A 27035-nucleotide genomic window follows, 5' to 3' on the forward strand; every position below is an offset into this window, starting at 1 on the left:
ATCATTGCCCGAGAGAAATATGGCCGCGCTTCACCTCAAAAGGAACGGAGATGGATGGCAAAGAAAGGGACGAAGTGCCCTTTCCTTAACCTCAGAGTAACCTTCTGTGCAAAGGGGACGTTCGATTCTCCGGGTGATATTTACTTTTTCTTTCCGCTCATCAACTCAACGGATCCTTAAGGGGGAACTCGCGAGAAAAAGGCCATGAGATCGCCTCTACACGTGCCCGTAACCGAGATGGCCGCGGCGGCCTCGGGAAGAGCCTCGCGTCCCTTTCCGGTCACGTGACGAGGCAGCCGGTCCTCCGCCGCGGCCGAGCCAGCGAGACCATGGCGGCTTTCGGGGCGCTGCGGCGAGCGTGGATGACGGCGGGGGGGCTCCACGCACAGGTGGGTATGACGTCCTGTGACGTCACGCGCCCCCTGGCGTTGACGGGAGATGTAGTCCGCCTGGCCCGCCTCAGGCCTGCGCTGCTCGTCCTTGTAAGGCGAAGCGCCCGGTTGACCCAGGACGGAGTGAACCGTCGGTCTCCTCGGGTGTCGGGCGGGGAGTCCCAAGGACGGGAGCCTCCTCCTCCTCCCTTCAGAGCCTGGACTTAGGCCCAAACCGGGCCTGGGGGTGTCATCTTAGCCTGTTTCCCCTCAGTTTCTTGCGCTTCCTCGCGATGACCCGCAAGGGAAGGTTGGAAAACAGGGAATAATGGCCTGCTTGAGGTTCATCATTCCCTGTTTTTTGCAAATGAGGTCCTTGGGGGCTCCCTGAGCAGGGTTGCTTCCTTGCAGACGTTTCCTGACCAGACTAGGGAACATCATCAGTGCTAGAAGTGTGTGGAGTTTGCAGAGAAGAGGAAGGAAGGCTGTGGGGTCCTGGATGCTCTCTCAGCTTGGTGGTTTCCTTGCAGACGTTTCATGACCCAACTAGGTGACATCATCAGTGTTGGAAGAGATGGGGGTTTGTGTAGTTGAGAAGAAGCAGAAGAGAATAGAAGGAAAAGGGAAAAGGAGGATTATGGTTTCTTGCAGGCGTTTCATGACCCGACTAGGTGACATCATCAGTGCTGGAAGTGTGTGGAGTTTGCAGAAAAGAGGAAGGAGGACTGTGGGGTCCTTGGGGTTTTTTTGATCTGGGTTGTTTGCTTGCAGAGTTTTCCCAAATGGTATAGGATCTCCTGCTTGAGTAGGGGGGGGGCTGGACTAGAAGACCTCCAAGGTCCCTTTCATTCATTCATTCATTCATTCTAAACCTTCAAGACCTCCACCTCTGTTCTAATGATTCTGACTAGGTAACATCAACAGTGTTAGAAGGGAGGGAGTTGAGGAGGAGGAGGTTCCATAACCAGACTAGATAACATCATCAGTGCTAGAAGGGAATATGTGTTTGCAGAGAAGCGGAGGAGGATTGTGGGATCCTTAGTGTTCTCTGTCCTGGGTTTCTTCTTCTTTTTATATATATATAAAATATATATATATTATGACCTTCCTCCCATACTTGGGCATACCAGGGGTTGTGACTTTAAGTATATACCTCCCACCCTGGCTGGCTGATAAGGAGTCGTTCTCTGTAGCTCAAAAGGTTAACTCCCTGCCTGGGAGGCAATGGAGCACAGGTTCGATTCCCAAAAAAACTTGGGTATGGCTAGCTGATGAGAGCTAAATAGCTTGAAATAGATCTATACTAGTCTCCCTTTATTTATTTATCAGCATAAATAAATATATATATATATACACACACACACACATACATATATATATATATACATATATATACATACATATACATACATACACACACACACACATACACATATATATATATATATATATATATATATATATATATATATATATATATATATATATATATATATATATATATATATATATATTTAGGGTCACAACCCCTGGTATGCCCCAATTATGGGAGGAAGCTAACTGCTTCCATCATCTGTCAATCGGCTCGTCACAAGAGACCATCACGACAGAAACCCAATATTTTTACTGTTGCCTTTGTTACATTTGTGTTGTATTTGTGCTGATAAATAAATAAAGGGAGACTAGTATAGATCTATTTCAAGCTATTTAGCTCTCATCAGCTAGCCATACCCTTACTGGGATTCAAACCTGTGCTGTATTACATCTTAGGCAGATGTCTTAACCATTAAGCCATATTGGGTTTCTGTCGTGATGCTCTCTTGTCGTGTGTATGTATGTATGTATGTATGTATGTATGTATGTATGTATGTATGTATTTGTGTTGCATTTGTGCTGATAAATAAATAGAGACTAGTATAGATCTATTTCAAGCTATTTAGCTCTCATCAGCTAGCCATACTCTTACTGAGATTAGATTTATATATAGTTTTTTTTTTCATTTTCATAACATATAAACCACATGTATACTATTACATAGCCAACATTGTGTTGTATTATTAAATGTTTACATCAATTCATCATACCATCAACTCCAAAAAATGATTATTGGCTCTTCTGATCTCATATACCATATTTGTACCTTATCCATCACTTTCTTCCCCCTCTCTTCTCCCCCTCCCTACCTCCTTTCTTCCTTCTCTACTTCCACTTCCTCTCCTCCTCTCTCCCCTTTCCACTCCTTTCTCTCCTCCTCTCCCCCCCCCCACCTGCCCTCTCTCCTATCCCTCTTCTTCTTCTTCCCTTACCTCTCTCCTCTGTTTCACACTCTCCATCTCATTTACTTGGTGTATTTCAGCTTCTGAGCAAGCTCCATTTTAGGTTGTTGGTATTTATAATTCCTTAATTTAATTTTAACATCTATCTTCCTCCTTTTTTTAAAAGAGAGAACAAAAAAGTATACATACACTATATTGGCCAAAAGTATTCGCTCACCCATCCAAATAATCAAATTCAGTTGTGAGCGAATACTTTTGGCAATAGAGTGTATATATAGTCATTATGCTTTAAAAAAAAAACCTGCCTAATTTTGGCCGAGATGTAGACCTGGTTACAATTCCCAGCTATTCTCATCATTATGTTTATATAATTATACATCCTTATACGCCCCCACTTTGTAATTCTGTCTTTAAATCTCAATAGTTTCCCATTGTCAGTATATTTCCTGTTCCCTCTCCATTTTTCTATATCGTCCTTTAGGTTACCCTTAATTGTCCATAAATGGCAATCCTTATTGTTCAATATTCATTACAATTCTCTTAATCTGCTATATAGAATAACAAGCGCTACTCTTTGGGAGCTCAGTGCGCTGGGTTGATTCTTTGCAGATGTTTTCCAAATTGTGTATAGGACCTCCTGTTTGAGTAGGGGGCTGGACTAGAAGACCTCCAAGATCCCTTCCATTCATTCATTCATTCATTCATTCATTCATTCATTCATTCATTCATTCTAAACCTTAAAGGTCCCCTCCAGCTCTATTCTGATTCTGACTAGGTAACATCAACAGTGTTAGAAGGGAGGGAGTTGAAAAGCAGGACGTTTCATGACCATGCTAGGGAACATCATCAGTGCTGGAAAGAAATGGAGTTTGCTCAGAAGAGCATCGTAGGCTCTCTTAAGTAGGACTGGTTTATTGCAGGCCTTTTCCAAATGGTGTATAGGACCTCCTGCTTGAACAGGGGGCTGGACTAGAAGACCTCTAAGGTCCCTTCCAGCTCTATTCTGATGATTCTGACTAGGCAGCATCATCAGGGCTAGAAGGGTTTGCAGAGAAGAGGAAGGAGGAGGATTGTGGGGGTCCTTTGGGGAGGGGAGTGCCTCCGAGCTGGGTCTTTCCTTGCAGACGTTTCATTGCCAAACTAGATAACATCATCAAGGCTAGAAGGGAGTGGGGTTTGCAGAGAGGAGGAGGAGGATTGTGGGAAGTCCTTCGGACTCTCTGAGCTGGCTTGTTTTGATGAAAGAAATGTCCTTCTGGGTTTGGCTCCAAGTGTGGAAAAAGACACTGGAGACATGGAGGCTGCTTGGAAAGATGGTTTATTGTTGGACAGGGCCACATGGCTTGAGCCCTGAACAGAAAAGGTGATCACATGCTTCAATGTTGGTGGAGAAGAAGAGAAGGGCTGAGGGAGGGGCTTTTATAACCTGTTCAGTCCCACCTCTCTGTTTCCTGTTCCTGTGTAAGAAATGTATTCTGATTGGTTGTCAGACTCCCATAGGGCCATGCAGGGGCAACTCTCTAGGCTGTTTTTTTGAATCCAGGTTTGGTTGAGTTCTCAGATGCCATGTGGTGAGTTGGGCCAATATTATCATGATGCTTTCCTGTAGTTGAAGTGGAGAAGTCTTTATTAGGTAAAGCGGACTAGCTTGGCCTTTTTAATGGCCCATTAACAAAGTGGGGATGGGCAGGAAGCTACAGGCAGCTATTCTGTCTTTTCAAACATGTTTCTTTCTTTTCACATCCAGAGAAGTATTCTGCCTTTTCAATATTTCCTAGGATATTTCATTTTTCTGGGAGAGGGCTGGGTGATAACTTCCTACAGTTTCCTTGCAGGCATTTCATGAGCAGACTAGGTAACATCATCAGGGCTAGAAGGGAGTGGGGTTTGCAGAGAAGAGGAAGGAGGAGGATTGGGGGATCTTTGGGGCTCTCTGAGTTTGGCTGCTTCCCTTACAGGCGTTTCGTGACCAGACTAGCTAACACCACCAGTACTAGATGTGAGGAGTTGCCGCTTGGGAAAATAAGTTTTACACCACCCCCCCCCTCCTCTCTGGGGCAGTCCCTCAAATATAGGTAGTCCTTGCATTTAATAATGGCAGCTATACTGCTGGTGGCGCAATACTGGAAGAAGGAAGACTTGCCTACTATTCAAGAATGGACATTGAAAGTAACAAACCTAGCTGAGATGGCTAAAATATCAGCATATTTCAAGGACCATTCAAACGAGAGATATAAACTGGAGTGGAGAAGATGGATTGACTATACTCAAAATAAATAGGGGACTAAGAAATTCCAGATAACTTACGATTAAAGAAACAAGGATTGATATAATCTGTTTAGAGCTAGCCTAGCGAGGAGGAGTTAAAGCTCAAATGAAAGATGATATTAACTTTTTTTTTTAAAGTTTATTTTAGAATGTTTTTGTTAAAGATTTATACCCTGTATTGGTTCTGGGAAGTAAGGGGTGGGGGTGGGGAGGTTGCGGGGAGGGAAGTAAATATTTGTAAAAGTTTTTTTTTCCAAAATTCTCAATGAAAAAAAAGTTCTTTTTAAATTCCAAAAACCAGCTGTGAAATGTGTGATCGTCAGAACTTTTTTTTTTTACTTTTTCTAGTATTTTTTACTACCGATTCTGCAAACCAGTAGCATTTTTTACTAGCATTTCACCCCTGATGTGATGGACATGTGGGTGATGGGCAGGGACTTGGAGTTTCTTTTGGGTGGGGAAAGTTTTCCCAGGTGTGACAATAGGACATCTCTAATAAAGTGGAACTTTGAAGAAAAAAAAAATATAGGCAGTCCTCGACTTACAACAGTTCATTTTGTGACCGTTCGAAAAGTGACAACAGCCCTGGAAAAAAGTGAATAATAGCTGTTTTTTTCACACTTAACGGCCATTTTTCAAACTGATGACCGTTGCGTCATCCCCATGGTCACCTGATCAACATTTAGACGCTAGGCAAGTGACTCGTATTTATGACCCTATCCCAGGGTCACATGATTCCCTTCTGCAACCTTCTGGCAAGCTAAGCAGACGAGGAAGCCCGATTCACTTAACAGCCGTGTTTACTAAACAACTGCAGTGATTCACTTAACAACGCGGGGTGGTTTTGGCGGATTAGATAGTTTTCTTGCTATAGAAATGGCTACCACGTGCAGCTGTGTAAAAGTGAAAGTTGGGCAGTTGTGATGTTATCATTCAGAGTGCTAAAGGATGTGGCCCGCCAGCGAACGTGAGCCAGTCCTGGAGTCCCGGGAAGGCTCGGATGAGGGCTCTGCATCGGAGGCAGAGAGGGAGCCAGAGCCGGATGCCAATTATCAGCTACCCTCAGAGTCAGACATCCGTGAGGCAGATGAACAGCAGGAGCCTGTTCCCAGTGTGCGCATACGCAGAGTTGCTAGACAAAGGGAACAGCTAAAAAACGGGTTGACTTGGGAGTAAGGCCACATGTGGACGATGAATGGCCCCTCCCAGAGGAAATAAAAGAGGAGCGAAAGGGGAGTGGAGTTTGCAGGAGACAATTAGTTCGCTTCATTGGTTGGTGACTCTCCAAGACTCCTTGCCAAGTTTTGCAGATATCGGCCTGGCAGCTCTCCAAGCCAGATAAGGTCTGTGACTGTAAATCCTCCCTTGAAGGACTTTGCTGGATGTGAATGAGCAGAATTCACAGTCAATTAATAAAAGGGGTTTTTGTCAGGACTTCATGCTCTTAGGAAGCCTCAGTCAGAACACTAAAAAGAGGTGGAAATCAATGCCTTTCTCTTTCCTTTTCTCTCTTTCTACCTTTTTCTTCCCACCTCTCCCCCAGTTTTCTATTACACTTGAAAATTTGTTGTATTTTGATTAATAAAATGTTTATTAAAATCATTTGTATTTTTTGTACCGTATTATATTAACACGATCTAATGCAAATGAGTTGGACATTCTACTCCCCCTCCCCACCATAAAAGAACTCTGTTCCAACTGCCAGTTGCCTTATATTAACACGCTCTGATGCTTTCAATGCCTTTCTCTTTCCTTTTCTCTCTTTCTACCTTTTTCTTCCCACCTCTCCCCCAGTTTTCTATTACACTTGAAAATTTGTTGTATTTTGATTAATAAAATGCATTATGACCCAAAAAAGAAGCAAGGAAGGTCATGAAACGGAGAGAAAACTCGCATCAACCACCGTCTCCTTTAGCGACGTAAATTTTGGGCTCGGTTGTGGTTGTAAGCCAAGTCCCTCCTGCTATAAGTCCTGAAGGTCTATTTGCTATTTCTGTCCAGGTTCACAGGATGTCCACCCCTCCGGGATGGTGCCAAGCCAAAGCCCGCTTAGCTACTCCGCAGCATTCTCGGAACGGTTACGTCGTGCTTTTCAGACCCGCAGTCCGACATCAGAGCACCGCAGCGGCCGCAGGGACGCAGGTAACACACCTGTAAAGCTTGGGAGCTATGAAAGATCAAAGAGACTTGTGCATTTGGCATCCCGCAACCATCTACCCTGTTTCCCCGAAAAATAAGACCTCCCCAGGTAATAAGCCCAATCGGGCTTTTGAGCCCATGCGCTAAAATAAGCTCTCCCCCCAAAAAAAATATTGCAACACAGCAGCAGCCATGAGGTGACCACACTCCCCGCCTCCTGCACCTCAAAAATAACAAGACCTCCCCGAAAATAAGGCCAAGTAATTATTTCGGGGGTCAAAAGAAAATAAGACCCTGTCTTATTTTTGGGGAAAACATGGTATATCCGGGGTGTCAAACTCAATTTGATTAAGGGCCCCATCGGGGCTGTGGTTGAGTTGGAGGGCGTGGCCAGCTTGACGCCACTCCCCAAACTGCTGGCATGTTTCCTCTTCGCATTGGGTGGGTAGACAGACAGACAGATTGATAGATAGATGGTAAGTAGATAGATGATTGAGAGAGAGTTTTCCAGGACGGCCCCGTGGGCCGGATCCGACCACATCGCGTCCAGATCCATCTCGCAGGGCCTTGAGTTTGATACCCCTGATCTATATCCAAAGATTGCCTGGGTTCGGGCAAACCTCTAGCGAAGATTCTATGCGGTTTGGCGAACCCCTAAATCCCACTCCTGGCTGGCCACGCCCCCCCTTCCAGGAATCTCCATGCTGCCCGTTTTCGATGCCAGTTAAGTGCAGGGCCCTAACAGAGACTTGGGGAGGGCGAAAAATGGGCCTCCCGGAGGTTCCAAAACACCAGAAATGACCCCCGTTTCCAGCCTCCATAGCCAGGGGATGCCGTTTTCACCCTCACGGAGGCCTGAAGGAAACCTCCGGAGCCCGAGGAGGGCAAAAAAATGGGCCTCCCAGAAGTCCCATAAGGCCCATTTTCAGCCTCCAAAGACAGGGGAGGCCTATTTTCACTCTCCCGAAGGCCTGAGGAAGACCTCCAGAGCCCGAGGAGGATGAAAAATGGGCCTCCCGGAAGTTCCATAAGGCCCGTTTCCGGCCTCCAGAGACAGGGGAAGCCTATTTTCACCCTCCCGGAGGCCTGAGGAAAACCTCCAGAACCTGAGGAGGATGAAAAATGGGCCTCCCGGAAGTTCATAAGGCCCATTTCCAGCCTCCAAAGACAGGGGAGGCCTATTTTCACTCTCCCGAAGGCCTGAGGAAGACCTCCAGAGCCCGAGGAGGATGAAAAATGGGCCTCCCGGAAGTTCCATAAGGCCCGTTTCCGGCCTCCAGAGACAGGGGAAGCCTATTTTCACCCTCCCGGAGGCCTGAGAAAAACCTCCAGAGCCCGAGGACAATGAAAAATGGGCCTCCCGGAAGTTCCATAAGGCCTGTTTCCGGCCTCCAGAGACAGGGGAGGCCTATTTTCACCCTCCCGGAGGCCTGAGGAAAACCTCCAGAACCTGAGGAGGATGAAAAATGGGCCTCCCGGAAGTTCATAAGGCCCATTTCCAGCCTCCAGAGACAGGGGAGACCTATTTTCACTCTCCCGAAGGCCTGAGGAAGACCTCCAGAGCCCGAGGAGGATGAAAAATGGGCCTCCCGGAAGTTCCATAAGGCCCGTTTCCGGCCTCCAGAGACAGGGGAAGCCTATTTTCACCCTCCCGGAGGCCTGAGGAAAACCTCCAGAACCTGAGGAGGATGAAAAATGGGCCTCCCGGAAGTTCATAAGGCCCATTTCCAGCCTCCAAAGACAGGGGAGGCCTATTTTCACTCTCCCGAAGGCCTGAGGAAGACCTCCAGAGCCCGAGGAGGATGAAAAATGGGCCTCCCGGAAGTTCCATAAGGCCCGTTTCCGGCCTCCAGAGACAGGGGAAGCCTATTTTCACCCTCCCGGAGGCCTGAGAAAAACCTCCAGAGCCCGAGGACAATGAAAAATGGGCCTCCCGGAAGTTCCATAAGGCCTGTTTCCGGCCTCCAGAGACAGGGGAGGCCTATTTTCACCCTCCCGGAGGCCTGAGGAAAACCTCCAGAACCTGAGGAGGATGAAAAATGGGCCTCCCGGAAGTTCATAAGGCCCATTTCCAGCCTCCAGAGACAGGGGAGACCTATTTTCACTCTCCCGAAGGCCTGAGGAAGACCTCCAGAGCCCGAGGAGGATGAAAAATGGGCCTCCCGGAAGTTCCATAAGGCCCGTTTCCGGCCTCCAGAGACAGGGGAGGCCTATTTTCACCCTCCCGGAGGCCTGAGGAAAACCTCCAGAGCCCGAGGAGGATGAAAAATGGGCCTCCCGGAAGTTCCATAAGGCCCGTTTCCGGCCTCCAAAGACAGGGGAGGCCTATTTTCACCCTCCCGGAGGCCTGAAAAAAACCTCCAGAGACAGGGGAGGCCTATTTTCACCCTCGCGGAGGCCTGAAAAAAACCTCCAGAGTCCAGGGGGGGGGGAGCGGAAACGTCCCGCCTCTGCCTGGTGCAGGAGGCTGACTAGGCCACGCCCACCATGGCGACGCCCACCCAGCAACCGGGCCAAGAACCCGTGGCTAAAATTTTTGAAGCCCACCCCTGTTCTCTATCCTCTTTTGCCTCTTTCAGGTTGCTCAAGCCGCAGCAACTGCGCCAGTAGAGACAACCCTCCCCTTAGAGGAAATTAGCCAAATTGTGGAAGAATCGACTTTGGCTGAATTGGGTCTGGGAAGCTTCACTCCAGTGGGTCTGATCATGAAGATCTTGGAGGCTTTGCACTTGGACGTGGGGCTGCCTTGGTGGGGAGCCATTGTAGGAGGTAAAGAAAGGGGACCGCCGGGGTCGTTAAGCAGATCGGGACACGAAAGACGTTTTTCGCTTGGTAGACAAAAATAAATCCAAGATTTGTTCACTGGAGAATAGCAATAGTACTTAGACTTATATACTGCTTTACAGCCCTTTCTGAATCGTTTACAGAGTCAGCCACTTGCTCTCAACAATCGGGTCCTCGTCTCAGGGTTCCAAATAGCATCCAAAATTAAATCAGAGTCCAAGGCAAAGTATTGCTCAAAGTTCCAATTTATGAAGAGAGCCATGTTGGCACATCTGGGAAAGCCCAAATCTGAAAGCTACCTGGTTTTCCCCACCCAGTTGAAAGTTCAAGATCTTGCCCCCACACCCACAAGTCCATCACCTGGTCCAATCTTCCACTGCCATGCTGGCAGTTCCACCCATCCAGTTCCAGTCAGGTGCAGAGGCAAAGGATGATCTTGGCTTTCTAGAAGGAATTTTGTTTTGGCTACATAGCATCTAACTCCATACAATCCCCCCTCCCATTTTCCCACAATAGAAAAGGCATAATAGAAAAATAGAAGTGTAGCTTCATGAGTTGAGAATCTCCATAGACACTTGTCCAAAAGTTCCTATAAAATGGTGGTTTTTGTCAGCAGGCTCAGAGGTCTCCAAATTGGAGACAGATTTGATTGTGACTGATTTAATTGTGTTCCCTGCCATGGAGGGGTGGAGGGGTTTGTTTGTTTCATTTTTAAATGGAATTTTATTATATGGCGGATTTTTATTTATTTATTTGGATTTTGTAAAACCTCGGTGTGTGTTGAACAGCTGTATACATTTGTTTGATAAATAATAAGTAAGTAAGTAAGTAAATTTTTATATATATATATATATATATATATATAAAAGCCAAGTACCATTCTCTCATCACAAAATCTCCAGAACTATAAAGCCTACAAACTTGAAATTTGGCACGTATTTTCCTCTCGGCTTCTAGGTGCTCGCTAAGAAAGGATTTGTCGAAATGATCATCGGATCATTTGTGTTTTTTGTACCGTATTATATTAACACGATCTAATGCAAAGGAGTTGGACATTCTACTCCCCCTCCCCACCATAAAAGAACTCTCTTCCATCTGCCAATTGCCTTATATTAACACGCTCTGATGCTACCCCTTCTCTAAACCAGGAGTGGGTGTGGCCAGTGCGTGACTCATCCAGCCTGCGGGCTGGAAGTTTAGACATTCTACTCCCCCTCCCCATCAGAAAAGAACTCTTTTCCAACTGCCAGTTGCCTTATAATATTAACACCCTCTGATGTTAAGGAGTTAGACATTCTACTCCCCCTCCCCACCAGAAAAGAACTCTGTTCCAACTGCCAGTTGCCTTATATTAACACGCTCTGATGCTAAGGATTTGCATGTTCTACATTAATTTTCAAGATTTAAGCCTGATCGTAGCTACTCGTTGATTTTCAAGCTTTGAGTGTCCATTTATCAAACCCAATCACATAGTTCCGTAGCGAAGCATGGATATCCAGCTACTAGTAAATGAATAAATAATCAAGGAAGCACTAACCAGGGAATTTTTGATCAGCTCGGTCAGGAATTGCATTCTTGGGAAATTTCAGCCTGCTGATTCTCCTGGGAGTAACTCCCCGGAGTAACGCCTAATCTCTCCATCTCAATTTTTTTTTTAGGAACGATCCTGGCCCGCACTTTGGTCTTCCCCATCATTGTAAAATGCCAGCGACAGGCCGTGATCCTGAACAACCACTATCCCCAGATGAGTGAGATGAATTCTAGAATCAGCGACGCCAGGAAGTCGGGGAATCAGAAAGAATGTAAGTTTAGAAGGTGGTTACACACACAAACAGGCACACACACACACTAAGGATGCAAGAGATGTCTAGATGGAATGGAAAAGTGGTCACCAACTGGTGGTCCGTGAGAAAATTTTGGCGGGCCACAGAAAAATTATTTGCATCTTTTTTTTAATATTGCACTAAATTAGGGTTCCTCGTACTACGGCCCCTGGGCGGGAAACGTGCAATGAACGTTTGTGTTGCTGCAGAGAGTCTCCCCCTTTGGGGTCTTTTTGTGCAGGTCAGAGGGGGAGCAGAAATTCCAACTTGGGGTCTGCTTCAGCCTCCTGGTAGGGGGCTTTGGGCGAAGGCTGGAGGGAAGAGCCGCTGGTGGCGAAGAGCCGGAGGGTCTCGTTCCAGTGGGACTGCATCATGGGCTGGAACTGGCTGACCATCTCAGCCCACTGAGCCTCCAGGCTCCAGTACCTGGCCTTGTACTCCCGCAGGTGTTCCCTCTGCTTGGAAGGCCTATGCTCGTAGTCCTCAGTGAGGTGCTTCTGCTGAGCCTCCTCGGTTAGATCCAATTTGAACTGAGCCAGCTGTTTTGCCAACTCTTTCTCCGGGTGGCTGCTTAGCTCCGGCAACTCCTTCCTGTTGGGGCCCTAAGGAGCCCAGGCAGGCAAGGAGTGGCTGGGAGGGGAGGGGAGGGGCGAATAGAGGACAGCGAGGTGCCCCTCGATGTGAGTGACATCGAGTTGTCCACGCCCAGCCAGTCACATGACCACCTGGCCATGCCCATCCAGCTGGCCATTAGGCAGATCCTATTAGTGGTCAGTGGAATTTAAAATTATGAATTTAGTGGTCCCTGGGGTCTGAAAGGTTGAGGATCCCTGGAATGGAAGGATTTGATGAAACTGGGGAGACCAAAAGGGGCTTTGGGGGGGAGGGGGCTGCCAGAGAGGAGCCAAGACTTTGAAGGATGTTTTGCAGAAATGCTTAGCAGAAGAGAATCAGGGAGATTTGAAGGAGATGGGCAGTTAAGAAGGGTGGAAAAGGGAGGGAGGGAGGGAGGAGGAGTGGAATGAAGAAAGGGGAGGGAGGGAGAATGGGATGAAAGGAGAGTGGGAGGGAGAATAGGAGGAAGGAAGGGAGGGAGAATGGGAGGAAGGAAGGAAGAGAGGGAGAATGGGATGAAGGAAGGAGAAGTGGGAGGGAGAAAAAGAAAGAAAAAGGAAGGAAGGGAAGGGGGGAATGGGATGAAGAAAGGCAGGAAAGGAAAAAAAGAAAAAGAAAGGAAGAGGGAGGGGGAGAATGGGATGAAGAAAATGAGTGAGAAAAGGAAGGAAGAGGAAGGGAAGGAGGGGGGAATGGCATGAAAGAAAGGAGGGAAGAAAAAGAAGAAGGAAGAAATGAGGGAGGGAAGGGGAGAATGGGGTGAAGAAAGGCAGGAAGGAAAGAAAAGAAAAAGGAAGGTAGGGGGAGAATGGGATGAAGAAAGAAAAGGAAGGAAAGGAAAGAAAAAAGGAAGGAAGGAAGAGGGGGAGAATGGCATGAAAGGAAGGAGGGAAGAAAAAAGAAGGAACAGGGAGGGAAGGAAGGGGAGAATGGGATGAAGAAAGGCAGGCAGGCAGGAAGGAAGGAAAGAAAGAAAGAAAAGAAAAAGGAAGGGAAGGGGAGAATGGGATGAAGAAAGAAAAGGAAGGACAGGAAGGAAAGAAGGAAGAGGGGGGAATGGCATGATGAAAGGAAGGAGGGAAGAAAAAGAAGGAAGAAATGAAGAGGGAAGGAAAGGGAGAATGGGATGAAAAAAGGCAAGCAGGAAAGAAGGAAAGAAAAGAAAAAAGGGAAGAAGAGGGGGAGAATGGGATAAAGAAAGGAAGGAGGGAAGAAAGAAAAGGGAAGGAAGAGCAAAGAAAGGAAAGATAGAAGAAAGAAAAGAAAGAAAGAAAGAAAAAGGTAAAATTAGGGATGTTTACTCAATCTTGCTCATCCTGAAGCTATTTCTCCTTTCCTTTCCCAGTTATGAAGGCTTACACAGAATTGAACCAGTATCAGAAAGCCCATAATCTGAATCCTAAAGTAGGATTCCTCGCACCTTTGGTCCAGGTCAGTTGCCACAAAGGGCCCACCTGACCCTTAACCGGCTTGCAATTTGTATCATTAGCTCCACGGCTTCCCAGCTTGACCTCTTCTTCCCTCCTCGGTCTCAGGCGCCCATTTTCATCTCCTTCTTCTTCGCCCTGCGCAAAATGGCGGAGTGTCCCGTGCCCAGCATGCAGACGGGGGGCCTGTTGTGGTTCACGGATCTCACCGTCGCGGATCCTTACTACGCTCTACCACTGATAACAACCACCACAATGTGGGCTGTTCTAGAGGTAAGACTCGGTTAGGGTGCTGGGCCAGAAAACCAGGATGCTGGGAATTCTAGTTCCATCGTAAGCTTGAAAACTGGCTGGGTGACTTTGGGCCAATCGCCAGGCAACAAGGAATTCTAGTCTCAACTTAGACAGGAAAAATGACTGGGTGACTTTGGGCCAATTGCCAGGTGCCTAGGAATTCTAGTCCAGCCTTAAGCAGGAAAACTGACTGGGTGACTTTGGACCAATCGCCAGGCAACAGGGAATTCTAGTCTCACCTTAGACAGGAAAAATGACTGGGTGACTTTGGGCCAATTGCCAGGTAACTAGGAATTGTAGTCCAGCCTTAAGCAGGAAAACTGACTGGGTGACTTTGGGCCAATCACCAGGCAACAGGGAATTCTAGTCTCAACTTAGACAGGAAAAATGACTGGGTGACTTTGGACCAATTGCCAGGTGACTAGGAATTCTAGTCCAGCCTTAAGCAGGAAAACTGACTGGGTGACTTTGGGCCAATCGCCAGGCAACAGGGAATTCTAGTCTCACTTTAGACAAGAAAAATGACTGGGTGACTTTGGGCCAATTGCCAGGTGACTAGGAATTCTAGTCCAGCCTTAAGCAGGAAAAATGACTGGGTGACTTTGGGCAAATCACCAGACAACAGGGAATTCTAGTCTCACCTTAGACAGGAAAAATGACTGGGTGACTTTGGGCCAATTGCCAGGTGACTAGGAATTGTAGTCCAGCCTTAAGCAGGAAAACTGACTGGGTGACTTTGGGCCAATTGCCAGGCAACAGGGAATTCTAGTCTCAACTTAGACAGGAAAACTGACTGGGTGACTTTGGGCCAATTGTCAGGCGACTAGGAGTTCTAGTCCCACCTTAGGCATGAAAACTGATTGGGTGACTTTGGGCCAATTGCCAGGCGACTAGGAGTTCTAGTCCCACCTTAGGCATGAAAAGTAGACTGATTTGACTTTGGACCAATCCTCACGAGGCCGTGAGTTCTAGTCCTGCCTTAGTCATGGAAGCTGGTTCAGTGACTTTGGGCTACTCCTTCCCTCTTGCCTCAACCCACCTCACAGGGGTGGTGTTGTTGTAGAAAAAAGAAGAAGAAGAAGGAATTGTTGTCATGTTCACTACCTCGTTTAGAAAAATAATAGAAATGGAATAAAACCTTTTTTTTTTTAAGTGAGTGGGAGTTCAAGGCAGTCCTTGATTTTCGCTACCCATTAAAGTTGCCACAAGTTCCTTCTCTCCGATGCCTGGATCCGAGATCGAAATCAGCAGGTGTTCTGAACTAGGCTTCCCCAAGAAGCACAAAGCAGATTCCTGGTCCCAACAAAACCCCTTTAATTAAATGAATGTGAATTCCTCTCGTTCACCTTCAGCAAAGGCCTGGCAAACAGTCTTCCAAAGGAATATTTATGACCACAGACCTTATCTAGCTTGGAAAGCTGCCATGTCAATATTTTCCAAATGCCGTGCAGGGCAAGGAAAGACTTGGCACAGTGTCTCTGAGATTCACGGACAGATCTTCACACTCCTGAAACGACCGAAACAGCGGATTGTTTCCTGCTCATTCACCTCCAGCAAAGTCTTTCGAGGGAGGATTTACAGTCACAGACCTTATCTGGCTTGGGGAGCTGCCAGGGCGATAGCTACAGAACTTGGCAAGGAGTCTCTGAGAGTCCCGAACCAATGAAGCAAACTAATTGCCTCCCGCAAACTCCACTCCCCTTTCGCTCCTCTTTTATTTCCTCTGGGAGGGGCCAATCACCATCCACCTGTGGCTTTACTCCCAAGTCGACCCTGATTTCTGAGCTGTTCTTTACTTCTGGCAACTCCACGCATGGGCACCCTGGGAACAGGTTCCAGCTGTTCCTCTGCCTCACTGCTGTCTGATTCTGAAGGCAGCTGAGAACTGCCAGACGGCCCTGGCCCCCTCTCTGCCTCCGACGCAGAGCCCTCGTCCGAGCCTTCCCCAGACTCCAGGACTGGCCCATGTTCCTCCCCAACCTCCTCACTGTCCGAACCTGCTCCGGCCACTGGTGGGCTACGACAGTAGGAAGCTACTGAAACATCAAACACTTTTTTTGTAACAGCTAGTCCAAATTTCAGAATGATCCCCTTAAGGGAGAATTCAGGGTGCGGTGGGGTGATGCAAAAAGGGTAATTGGTAGACCAGCCTTCCCCAAGCTTCACAAATTAAAACCTGCAGACTTCAACTCCCAGAATTCCCCAGCCAGCACATGTGCACAAGTCTTAAAGTCACCCAGCTTGGGGAACCTCTATTATAAAAATAAATAAAAATATCAACTACTATATTACTACCCGAATGAATGACGGCCTCTCTCTCTCCTTTGCAGTTTGGGGCAGAAACGGGCGTCTCGAACCCGAGTTACCATGTGATGAAAACAGCGTTCCGGGTGATGCCTCTCCTGCTGTTGCCGATCACGATCAACTTCCCAACGGTGAGAAAAGGCCATGGATCGCTCGCTGGCGCTTGTTGTAACCTAGGCTTCCCGAGAAAGCATAAATCACACTCTTAGTCCCCGAAACCCTCTTTTATTTAGATAGCTGTAAATTATGGCCATTTACAACCCGTAAGTCTGCGAAGAGTCGGACAGATGCCTACTCGAGTTGCCACAGTCTTTCGGGGGGAATGTTGATAAACATCCACCTTTATCTCCCTTGAAATGCAGCCCGAGACCGAATGGCCAAACGCAGAGCAAGGCCAAAGTTAGCACAGAGTCAAACAGAACTTTTCAACACTTGAACCGACCAGATGAACTCATTGCTCCCCGCAAAAGCTCACGTCCCACTTGCTCCTCTTTAATGCCTTACGGAAGGGGCCAATCATCTCCAAGCCTTACTCCCGAGTCGACCCTTTTTGTTCTTGATTGTTCTTGCCTTCTGGCAGCTCTGCGCAGGCGCGCCCTGGGAACAGGCTCCCGCTGTTCTTCTGCCTCGCTGATGTCAGACTCTGGAGGTTACGGAGGCAGCAAATAACTTCCCCTGTCGCTCCTCTTTTATTTCCTCTGGGAGGGGCCATTCATTGTCCACCTGTGGCCTTACTCCAAAGTCAACCCCTGTTCTTTAGCTGTTCCCTTCGTCTGGCAACTCTGCACACACTGGGAATAGGCTCCAGCTGTTCTTCTGTCCCACTGATGTCTGACTCTGAAGGCAGCTGATAACTGGCAGACGGCTCTGGCCCCCTCTCTGCCTCCGACACAGAGCCCTCCTCAGAGCCTTCCCCAGACTCCAGGACTGGCCCATCTTCCTCCCCAACCTCCTCACAATCCGATTCTGCTGCCAGCTGTGCTGGATGCCGGCGGGCCACAACAGCTCCACAAACCGTTCAACCTTGGCACAATTTGAAACCTGCGTATTTCCTGGACATTTTTTTATTTGGGTTTTTTTTTATGGGGAAACGCTTGGCTGGCGCTGTATGAGGCAGGTCGGTGGTTTTTTTGCAGGCGTTTCACGACCCAACTAGGGAACGTCATTGTTGCTTGAAGGGAGTGGGGTTTGCAGAGAGGAGGAGGAGGAGAAGAAGGAAGACTGTGGGGTCCTTGGTGGTCTCTGAGCTTGGTTGTTTTCTTGCTACCAAACTAGGTAACACGATCAGTGTTAGGTGGTGTGCGGAGTTAGCAGACAGGAGAAGGAGGAGGACTGGGATTTTCAGGACGCTCTGGATTTGGCTGTTTCCTTGCGGATGTTTCATTACCAAACTGGGTAACATCATCAGTGCTTAGAAGCCTGTGGGGTTTGCAGAGACGAGGAAGAGGGCTGTGGGGTCCTTGGTGCTCTCTGAGCTCGGTTGTTTTCTTGCAGGCGTTTCATGGCCCAACTAGGTAACATCATCAGTGCTACGTAACAAATTAAGTGACGGGAACATTGGTTTGTGGAGGGGAGGAGAAGAAAGAGGGGGAGGAGGAGAACTGGGGAATCCTTCTGAGCGTATTATTTTGTAGGCGTTTCATGACCCAGCTAGGCAACATCATCAGTCCTAGAAGGGGGAGGGAGGGGGAAGGGAAGGAGTGGGACTGTGGAATCCTTGGTGCTCTCTGAGCTTGGTTGTTTTCTAGCGGACGTTTCACTACCAAACTAGGTAACCTAATAAGTGCTAGAAGTATGTGGGGTTTGCAGAGAGGAGGAGGGGTTTGTGGAGAGGAGGAAGAGGAGGAGCAAAATAGGAGAGGGAGGAGGAGGGGGAGGAGGAAGACAACTTGTTGTGTCCCAGCAGTTGCCGTGGAGCTACCACCAGACTCCAACAGCGAGGGGCCCTATGAGTCGGCTCTGGAGGATGTGGAGGACCTTGGACAGGGTTCCAACTCCGAGCAGGGCGCAGAGAGGCTGGTTGGCCACCAGGTGGCGCCTGAGCCTTGGACCAGTGGGGAGGAGACAAGGGAGAGTGAGCCGGAGCCAGCAGTGAGTTGTTCCTGGATGCACGCCATCGAAGAGCTACTAGGCATCAGGAACAATTACACAATTACAGGAGGTGATTGTACTCAGCTGGTGGTCATTAGGCTCCTCTCCAGACTATAAAAAGCTACTTGTGCACACGACCCTCTTTGCAGAAGTCAACGCAGGATTGAATATCGGAGGACAGTTCTGTGAGCTTGGCAGGCTGGATTGCTGCCAAGCCTTATCTGTGTTTATTGCTGCCTGAGTTTGTCTGAGTTGCTGCCAAGGTCCTTATCTGTTTGTTATGCTTGGCTTTCAGCCACCAAGGTTTTGGTGTCTTGTTATTAAAGGACATTCCATTTAAGCTTGTCTCGGCATTCTTTACTGGATGGAAGAGGGGGTCAGAACACAACTGTCAGGTCCTTGGTCTTCTCTGGGCTTGGTGGGTTTTCTTCCAGACGTTTCATGACCCAACTAGGTAATATCATCAGTGCTAGGTCACAAACTAAGTGACTTAGTTTGTGCAGGGGAGGAGAAAAAGGCGAGGAGGAGAAGGACTACTGGGAAGTCCTCCGAGTGCCAGGTCAAAGATCCAAAAGAAAAGATGACAGTGAGCTTATTTTTTATTTTTTTGGTAGACGTTTCACGACCCAACTAGGGAACATCCTCAGTGCTAGAAGGGAGTGGGGTTTGTGGAACGGAGAAGAAGGGAAAGGAGGAGGACTGTGGGGTCCTTGATGCTCTCTGAGCTTGCTTGTTTTCTGGTAGGCGTTTCACGACTCAACTAGGGAACATCCTCAGTACTAGGGGAAAAAAGGGGCATTTGTGATGTAGAGGAGAAGAAAAGGGGGATGGACGAAGAGAGGAAAAGAAAGAGGAGGACTGAGAGAGTCCTTTGAGCTCGGTTGTTTTCTTACAGGCCTTTCGTGACCCAGCTAGGTAACATCATCCGTTGTTTCCTGTCGGACGCTTTGTCTTGAGCTGGTTGTTCCTCGATTGCGATGTTGTGCAACCTGTTGTACGGTGCAAACCCTTGTTGTGCTGGAAACGCTTCCTTTACCCCCCTCCTAGCTACTGAATGAGTTCCTCATTTGCAAAGGTCGTAACTGTGGAAGGGAAAAAATGCTCCTGTCACTTTTCCCAGTGCCGCGATTACTTCGAACGGTCACTAAATGGATGGTTGTAAGTCGAGGACCCCAAAAATGTATTTGACTTTATTATTGTTGTTGTTGTTGTTGTTGTTAGGGATGTAATCTTAATCTTGGGTATATATGCCATGATTGAAATAATATATCTGTCATTTTAAATGCTCAAGTGAGATGCGATTGGATGCTGTTGCTTCAATCAGCCATAAGAGGGAGTAGGAACTACTACTGGTTGTTCCTGTATGTTCTCCGTGCTTACTATTGGAGTTGAATACTGTATATTGCAGAGGTGGGTTCCTACCAGTTCGCACCAGTTCGGTAGAACCGGTTCGTCAAATCTACTGAACCGGTTAGAAGAGGTTCCACTCAATTATTGCAGTGGACCCGGAAAGCAGGCCACACCTACAGAAGAGGTTCCAAAATTTTTTGAAACCCACCACTGACACACACACACAAACACACACACACACAAACACACACACACACAAACACACACACACAGACAGAAAGAGAAAGAGAAAGAAAGGAAGAAAGAAAGAAAGAAAAAAGAAAGAAAAAGTGAGAGAGAGATGAAAGAAAAAAGGAAAAAGGGACAGAGAGACAAAAGGAAGGAAAGAGAGAGGGAGGGAGAGGGAGAGAGAGAGAAAAAACGCATGGCCGGCAAGCCACTCCCCCCAGGTTACATGGCTGGCAAGCCACTCCCACAAAGGAGGCCACACCCACAGAGTAGGTTCGAAAACTTTTTGAAACCCACCACTGGTATATTGGATGGTGGCTACTCTGTATGTTAGTTACCTGTTGTGGCCCAGCAGGAGCTGTTGGAGCTGCCACCAGACTCCGACAGCGACGGGCCCTATGAGTCGGCTCTGGAGGATGTGGAGGACCCTGGACAGGGTTCCGACTCCGAGCAGGGCGCAGAGAGGCTGGTTGGCCACCAGGAGGCGCCTGAGCCTTGGACCAGTGGGGAGGAGACAAGGGAGAGTGAGCCAGATACCAGCAGTGAGTTGTTCTTGGATGCCCGGCACTGAAGAGCTAATAGGCGTCAGGAACAGTTGCGCAGTTACAGGAGGTAATTGCACTCAGCTGGTGGTCTTTCGGCTCCTCTCCAGACTATAAAAAGACTGCTTGTGCACACGCCCCTCTTGCAGAAGGCAACACAGGAACGAATGTTGGAGAACATTTTTGTGAGCTTGGTAGGCTGGATTGCTGCCAGGGCTTATCTGTGCTGGATTGCTGCCCAAGCTTGTCTGTGCCAATTTGCTGCCAAGCACCTGTCTTTCTGTTAACAAATTGCGTAAAGTATCTTTGTCTCGGAGTGTACTTTGGTGTGGAACGAGGGGGGTCAGTACAGTTACCTGTCTACATGGTGAATCGTGAGTTGAGCATCTGTAAACCAACGTGTTGTATCATAGACTGTGTATATAATTCAAGACTACTTATCACTTGTTTTGGAGAATGTTTATCCGACTTTATTTTTGTTAACGCAAGTAAAGTTATCCTTGTTTTAACTTCGGCAGCTGTGATTGATAGTGTGGCTATCCAGCGGCACATTCCTTGCTACCTTTTGCTACTCAACTCTAGTCTCCAAAAGGAGATATACTTAACAATTATTATTATTATTATTTTGCCTTTCCTGCAGGCCGTCTTCACCTACTGGCTGACGTCCAACCTGTACTCGCTGGGACAAGTTTTGTTGTTACGCGTGCCGTCCGTACGCACTTTTTTACGCATGCCGAAACAGGACGTTCACAAGCCTGCAGCAGGACAGACGCAGAAAGGATTAATTGATAGCTGCAAAGAGGGTGAGAGCGAGAGAAAGGAGAAAAAGGGGTTTGAAGGCTAAGATGGGTCATGTCCTTCTTTAAGTTTCCGGCTCGAAATTATGATTTATTTCATTAATTAGGTTTTCTTTTCACTATGAGGGGAATATTTCAGCTGGATCATGGAATGGAATGGAATAGGGGATAGAATAGAATAGAATAGAATAGAATAGAATAGAATAGAATAGAATAGAATAGAATAGAATAGAATAGGAGGGACAGAACAGAAAAGAATAGAATAATGGAGTGGGGTGGAATAGGGTTACAGTTAGAATAGAATAGGAATAGGATAGGGAATAGAATTGGAATGGAATTGAATAGAATAATGGGATGGAATGGAATAGAATAATGGAATAGAATAGAATAATGGGATGGAATGGAATAGAACAGAATAATGGGATGGAATGGAATAGAATAGAATAGAATAATTGGACGGAACAGAAAAGAATAGAATAATGGAGTGGGGTGGAATAGGGTTACGGTTAGAATAGAATAGGAATGGAATAGGAATAGGATAGGGAATAGAATTGGAATGGAATAGAATAAAATAGAATAATGGGATGGAATGGAATAGAATAATGGAATAGAATAGAATAATAGGATGGAATGGAATAGAATAATGGGATGGAATAGAATAGAATAATGGGATGGGATAGAATAGAATAATGGGATGGAATAGAATAGCATAGAATAGATTAGTATAGAATAGAATGATGGGATAGAACAGAAAATAATAGAATAATGGAGTGGGGTGGAATAGAGTTACGGTTAGAATAGAATAGGAATGGAATAGGATACAGAATAGAATTGGAATGGAATAGAATAGAATGGAATAGAATAATGGAATGGAATAGAATAATGGGCTGGAATGGAATAGAATAGAATAATGGGGTGGGATAGAATAGAATAAAATAGCATAGAATAATGGGACGGAACAGAAAAGAATAGAATAATGGAGTGGGGTGGAATAGTGTTACTGTTAGAATAGAATACGAATGGAATAGGAAAGGGAATAGAATTGGAATAGAATAGAATAGAATAATGGGATGGAATAGAATAGAATAGACTAATGGGATGGAATGGAATAGAATAGAATAATGGGATGGGATAGAATCGTATAGAATAGTATAGAATAGAATGATGGGATGGAATAGAATAGAATAGAATAGGAATAATGGAATGGAATAGAATAATGGGATGGGATGGAAAGGAATGCTTTCCTTTTTGCTGCTTTCAATTCATATCAAGCAAAAGTACTTTATTCAAATGGAGTTGAGGTTTGTCTTTCTTGGATATTGAAGGAGGCGTGTCGGACAATAACTATAAATGCCTCTAGAATGTTCAAATGATTAGACTTGCTTTTTAAAGGCTGCTTTATTGTTCTAGACAGCTGAACAAAATGAGGAAGCTCTTTAAAAGAAATGCTTGATCTGAAGAGGCCCAGTGCTATGGTGTCTTCTTTTAAATAGCGGAGAACTACTATACTTCCAAAAAGCCACCTCCATTTTAACAGCACCTGTATGAGTATAATCTGAAATGTAACACTACAAACAGTGTATATTGTTTGTTTGTTGCAAGGAGGCAAATTGCTGGGAGGCAGAAGCCAATTTTTCCCCCTTGTTTTCCTCCCCAAAAGCTTACACTTCGGAGCGTCTTATACTCCGGAAGATATGGTAATCCTGTGTAGGCAAAACACACATTCTCACTGCAGGATGTACTCCCTCAGCCTTCCTTCTCCTCTGCTCTCTTCCAGGGTGGGAGACCTTCCAGTCCAAAAGACGACTACAAGAACGACAGGACCGCATCAAAAACCACTTGATATTAGCAGCATCGGGTAAGTTGCTTGAATGGGTGGTCCTCAGTTTTCCGACCTGTTTAGCAACCGTACGGCATTAATCACGGCCCTGGAGGGAGGGGGGGAGAGTGACTTGCCAACTGGGGCTCCCCCATAGGACCATTGCAGCATCTCTACTGTTTGTCATGGAAGCAAAATTGGGGGGGGGGGGGCATGTCGCTTGGCAACCCACATGTACAGATAGTCCTCGACTTAGCGCCGGTTTGTTTACTGACTGTTGAAAGTTGCAGCGGCACTGAAAAGTGGAGTCTTGGCCGTTGTTCACAATAGCAATAGCAATAGCAGTTAGACTTATATACCGCTTCATAGGGCTTTCAGCCCTCTCTAAGCGGTTTACAGAGTCAGCATATCGCCCCCAACAACAATCCGGGTCCTCATTTTACCCACCTTGGAAGGATGGAAGCCTGAGTCGACCTTGAGCTAGTGAGATCAGAACCGCTGAACTGCAGATAACAGTCAGCTGAAGTGGCCTGCAGTACTGCACCGTAACCACTGCGCCACCTCGGCTCACAGCGACCATCGTTGCAGCATCCCAATGACGATCGTGTTGTCAAAATTCAGATGTTTGTCAACTGGTTCGTGCTTACGACCGATTTAACGACCGTGGCCCAAAGTCCTGTGATCCAGCAAAGTCAGCGCGGGATCCGGATTCACTTAACAACCGGGTGACTAACTTATCAAGTGCGGCGATTCCCTTAACAACTCTGGCAAGAAAGGTTGTAAAACGGGGCGGTGAACAGATGTCTCACTTTGCGACCGAAATTTTGGGCTCGGTTGTGGTCGTAAGCCGAGGACTTACAACAGTTCATTCAGGGACTGTTCGAACTTAGAAACGGCACTGAAAAAATGGACTTATGACCATTTTCAAACACTTGCAGTCACGTGATTTACATTCAGATGCTGCTTGGCAGTTGACTCACATTTATGACGGTTGCAGTGTCTCAGGGTCATGTGATGATCCCCCTTTTGCGACCTTCCAACAAGCAAAGTCCTTGGGGAAACCAGATTCACTTAACAAGTGTGGCCAGAAAAGTAGTAACAAGGCTCCTTTAACCCATTTTTCATTTAGCGACAAAAACTTTGGGGTAATAAGTCGAGGACTACCTGCATTTAATGCGTCAAGGTTTGAAGTTGGGGAAGAAAAGGGAATGGCTTGCCTTGCGGAGGAATTTCACGAATAAAGGCAAATATACATCACCCCCTTTTAATGACCCCATCATCCCTTGTGGGGTGAAATCTGAGCAACTGAATGGAGCTAAGTGTTTACTGGCTGGATGCCTTTCCTGTTGCCAATGCAGAGTTATATTTGGCAGATATATTCTCATTGTGCCTGGAGAGAGAAATGTCTGCCTCTACCTAGGATCAAACTCATAGCCTCCTGATTGTGAGCCGAGAGCTCTACCTCTAAGCCACCGCACCACTCCAAATATATATGTCAAATATACATGTCCTGGGATAACATTACATAGATCCAATCTGGGTTGATCACAGGGACCAGTGTTTTTGTCCTCCAACATCCTGGAGCCCATCTTGATTGGTTTGCCTTTAATTGCCATTGTGATTCTCAATACTAACAATTTTCTATACAAGTAACCAGGTTACCTACCCAACTCACAAACGAAAGGCGCACACACAGATCCCAGCATAACGTTGCAGAATCCAATTTGGGTCAGTCACCGGGCCAGAAGTTTTGAACATTCAATTTACTTTACATTCAGTTTTGCAGCTACTAAGATTGTTGGTCGAGCAGGGACAAAAAACAGCCAGGGAAATGACCGAAGCCTGGGAAACGTTTCCCTTATCGGTCAACAGGAGAGTTGATCTTCCTCCACTTTATCAGCAAGTACTTAAGAGCCTTAACAGCCAATGACTTAATAGCTGGCCAGCAAGACCCCCAATCAACAACTAAAAAGCCACACACAACCAGGCACCATGTAAATACGACACATAGAATAGCCCACACTGGAAAGAGGTTCCCTGAGGATGTTGTGGCCCGCCAGTGGCCAGCAGAGCTGGCAGCAGAGTCGGACAGTGAGGAGGTTGGGGAGGAACATGAGCCAGTCCTGGAGTCTGGAGAAGGCTCTGAGAAGGGCTCTGCATCGGAGGCAGAGAGCGGGCCAGGACCGTATGCCGGTTATCAGCTGAGCAGTGAGGCAGATAAACAGCTGGAGCCTGTTCCCAATGTGCGCATGCGCAGAGTTGCCCGATGAAGGGAACAGCTAAGGAACAAGGGTCGACTTGGGAGTAAGGCCACAGGTGGACGGTGAATGGCCCCTCCCATAGGGAATAAAAGAGGAGCGAAAGGGGAGTGGAGTTTGCAGGAGACAATTAGTTCATTCCTGCATTCTTGCCAAGTATTGGGGCGTCTGAAAGATATCGGCCTGGCCACTCTCCAAGCCTGATAAAGATCGGTAATTGTGAACTATCTTGAAAGACTGTGGGCCGGGACTTTACTGGGGAGGAATTCACTGTATATTAAATAAAAGGGGTTTATCAGGACGAGGACTTGGCTTCATGCCACTTGGGAAGCCTAGATCAGAATAAAGTATAGGCTCCAGCACTAGTCCGAAAGCTTGGAAGATGTAACTTGTGGTCCCTGTGACCGACCCAGATTGAATCCTGCAAATTTTTTTGTTGTTGTTTGCTCGCAGGGCCGTTGCGTCAGACCTTTGCCGAGAACCCTTTGAAGGAGGTGCAGCTCGAGGACAGCAAGCCACCGCCAAAAGAGCGACCCTGGGAAGATACGTTAATCTGAAGGACACAAGACACTACTCCAGTTTCGCTCTAGTTCCTTGTCCCTTCGTTCCTCCGTTCATCCCTAATAAAGATACTGGTTTTTTTTTCCCGCTTCTGCCTGTTGTTGCAAGCTAAGAATCTGAAAGAAGTACCTCGACTTACAACCATCCGTTCACTTGACCATTTGAAATGACTCGGGATACAAGCTTCCTTTCTCCAGCCCAGCATGATGGTTCCTTTCCCCTGCCTTGCACTGGGAGTCAGGGAGTCAACTTAACGACAGTTAATTTAGTGTCCCTTCGAAGCGACGATGGCCCTGGATAAAGGGGAGTTGTGCCCGTTGTTCACACTTAGGACCATTGCAGTGTCCCCAAGATTAACGTGATTGACGCTCGGATGCTTGGCAAGTGGTTCGTATTTACGATGGTCACAGTGTCCCGGGGGTCACGCCATCCTCTCGTTGCGGCCTTCTGACGAGAAAAGTCAACGGAAAAGCCCGATTCACTTCACAAGCAGATTTCTAATTGAACAACTGCGGCGACACACTTAACAAACGCGGCAAGAAAAGTCAAGTGGACCGAAACTCGACCAATGTCTCACTTAGCCACATAAGTTTTGGGTTCAGTTGTGGTCGTAAGTTGAGGGCCACGTGTACTAGAAAATCTAGACCTCTCGGAGGGAATGTGCCAAGGCCTGGGATGGAAGAGCCTGCCAGAGGGAACAAATAGGAAGGAGGCTGCTTAGGACGTCAGGGATTTGCTCTGCGGATATGGGACGCGATTAATAGACTCGGGGGGAGGGAGCGGATGAGGGGGAGGGGTTAGTCTTGAGGGAGCTGGGTGGGGCCAGGGGAATGGCTCAAAAGGTTGTGGGACGGAGCATCAGCTCCAACAATTATTCTGTTCTTCCAGAAAGCGGTAGTCAGTTAGTACCAATGTGATATACAAGTATTGAAACCCAACATTGATGTCCTTTGTTGTTCTATCGGAACCTGACAGTTTCCAGGTTTTCCCCACCCAAATGAAAATTCAAGTCCCCTGCCCAGCACCCACAGGTCCAACAGATGATCCAATCAGGCACCGTCCAAAACTGAAGATGCCTCCCAGTCACC

The 27035-nt window shown here is 47.1% G+C and overlaps 1 protein-coding gene across 1 annotated transcript; it reads left to right on the forward strand.

Moving 5' to 3' along the window:
* Positions 1–266: 266 nt before the first annotated feature.
* Positions 267–26030, forward strand: OXA1L (OXA1L mitochondrial inner membrane insertase). Its single transcript, XM_087714213.1, has 10 exons — positions 267–389; positions 6917–7057; positions 9634–9823; positions 11497–11640; positions 13622–13707; positions 13812–13976; positions 16328–16432; positions 21153–21315; positions 23087–23167; positions 25840–26030. The coding sequence occupies exons 1-10, from the start codon at positions 330–332 to the stop codon at positions 25941–25943; spliced, it is 1239 nt and encodes a 412-aa protein (XP_087570339.1). The 5' UTR covers positions 267–329; the 3' UTR covers positions 25944–26030.
* The last annotated feature ends 1005 nt before the right edge of the window (positions 26031–27035 follow it).

The sequence above is a fragment of the Thamnophis sirtalis genome, unplaced genomic scaffold, assembly GCF_051295495.1.
Source record: "Thamnophis sirtalis isolate CommonGarterSnake01/CBP01778 unplaced genomic scaffold, rThaSir2_p1.2 scaffold_4, whole genome shotgun sequence".
Taxonomy (NCBI): Eukaryota; Metazoa; Chordata; class Lepidosauria; order Squamata; family Natricidae; genus Thamnophis; species Thamnophis sirtalis.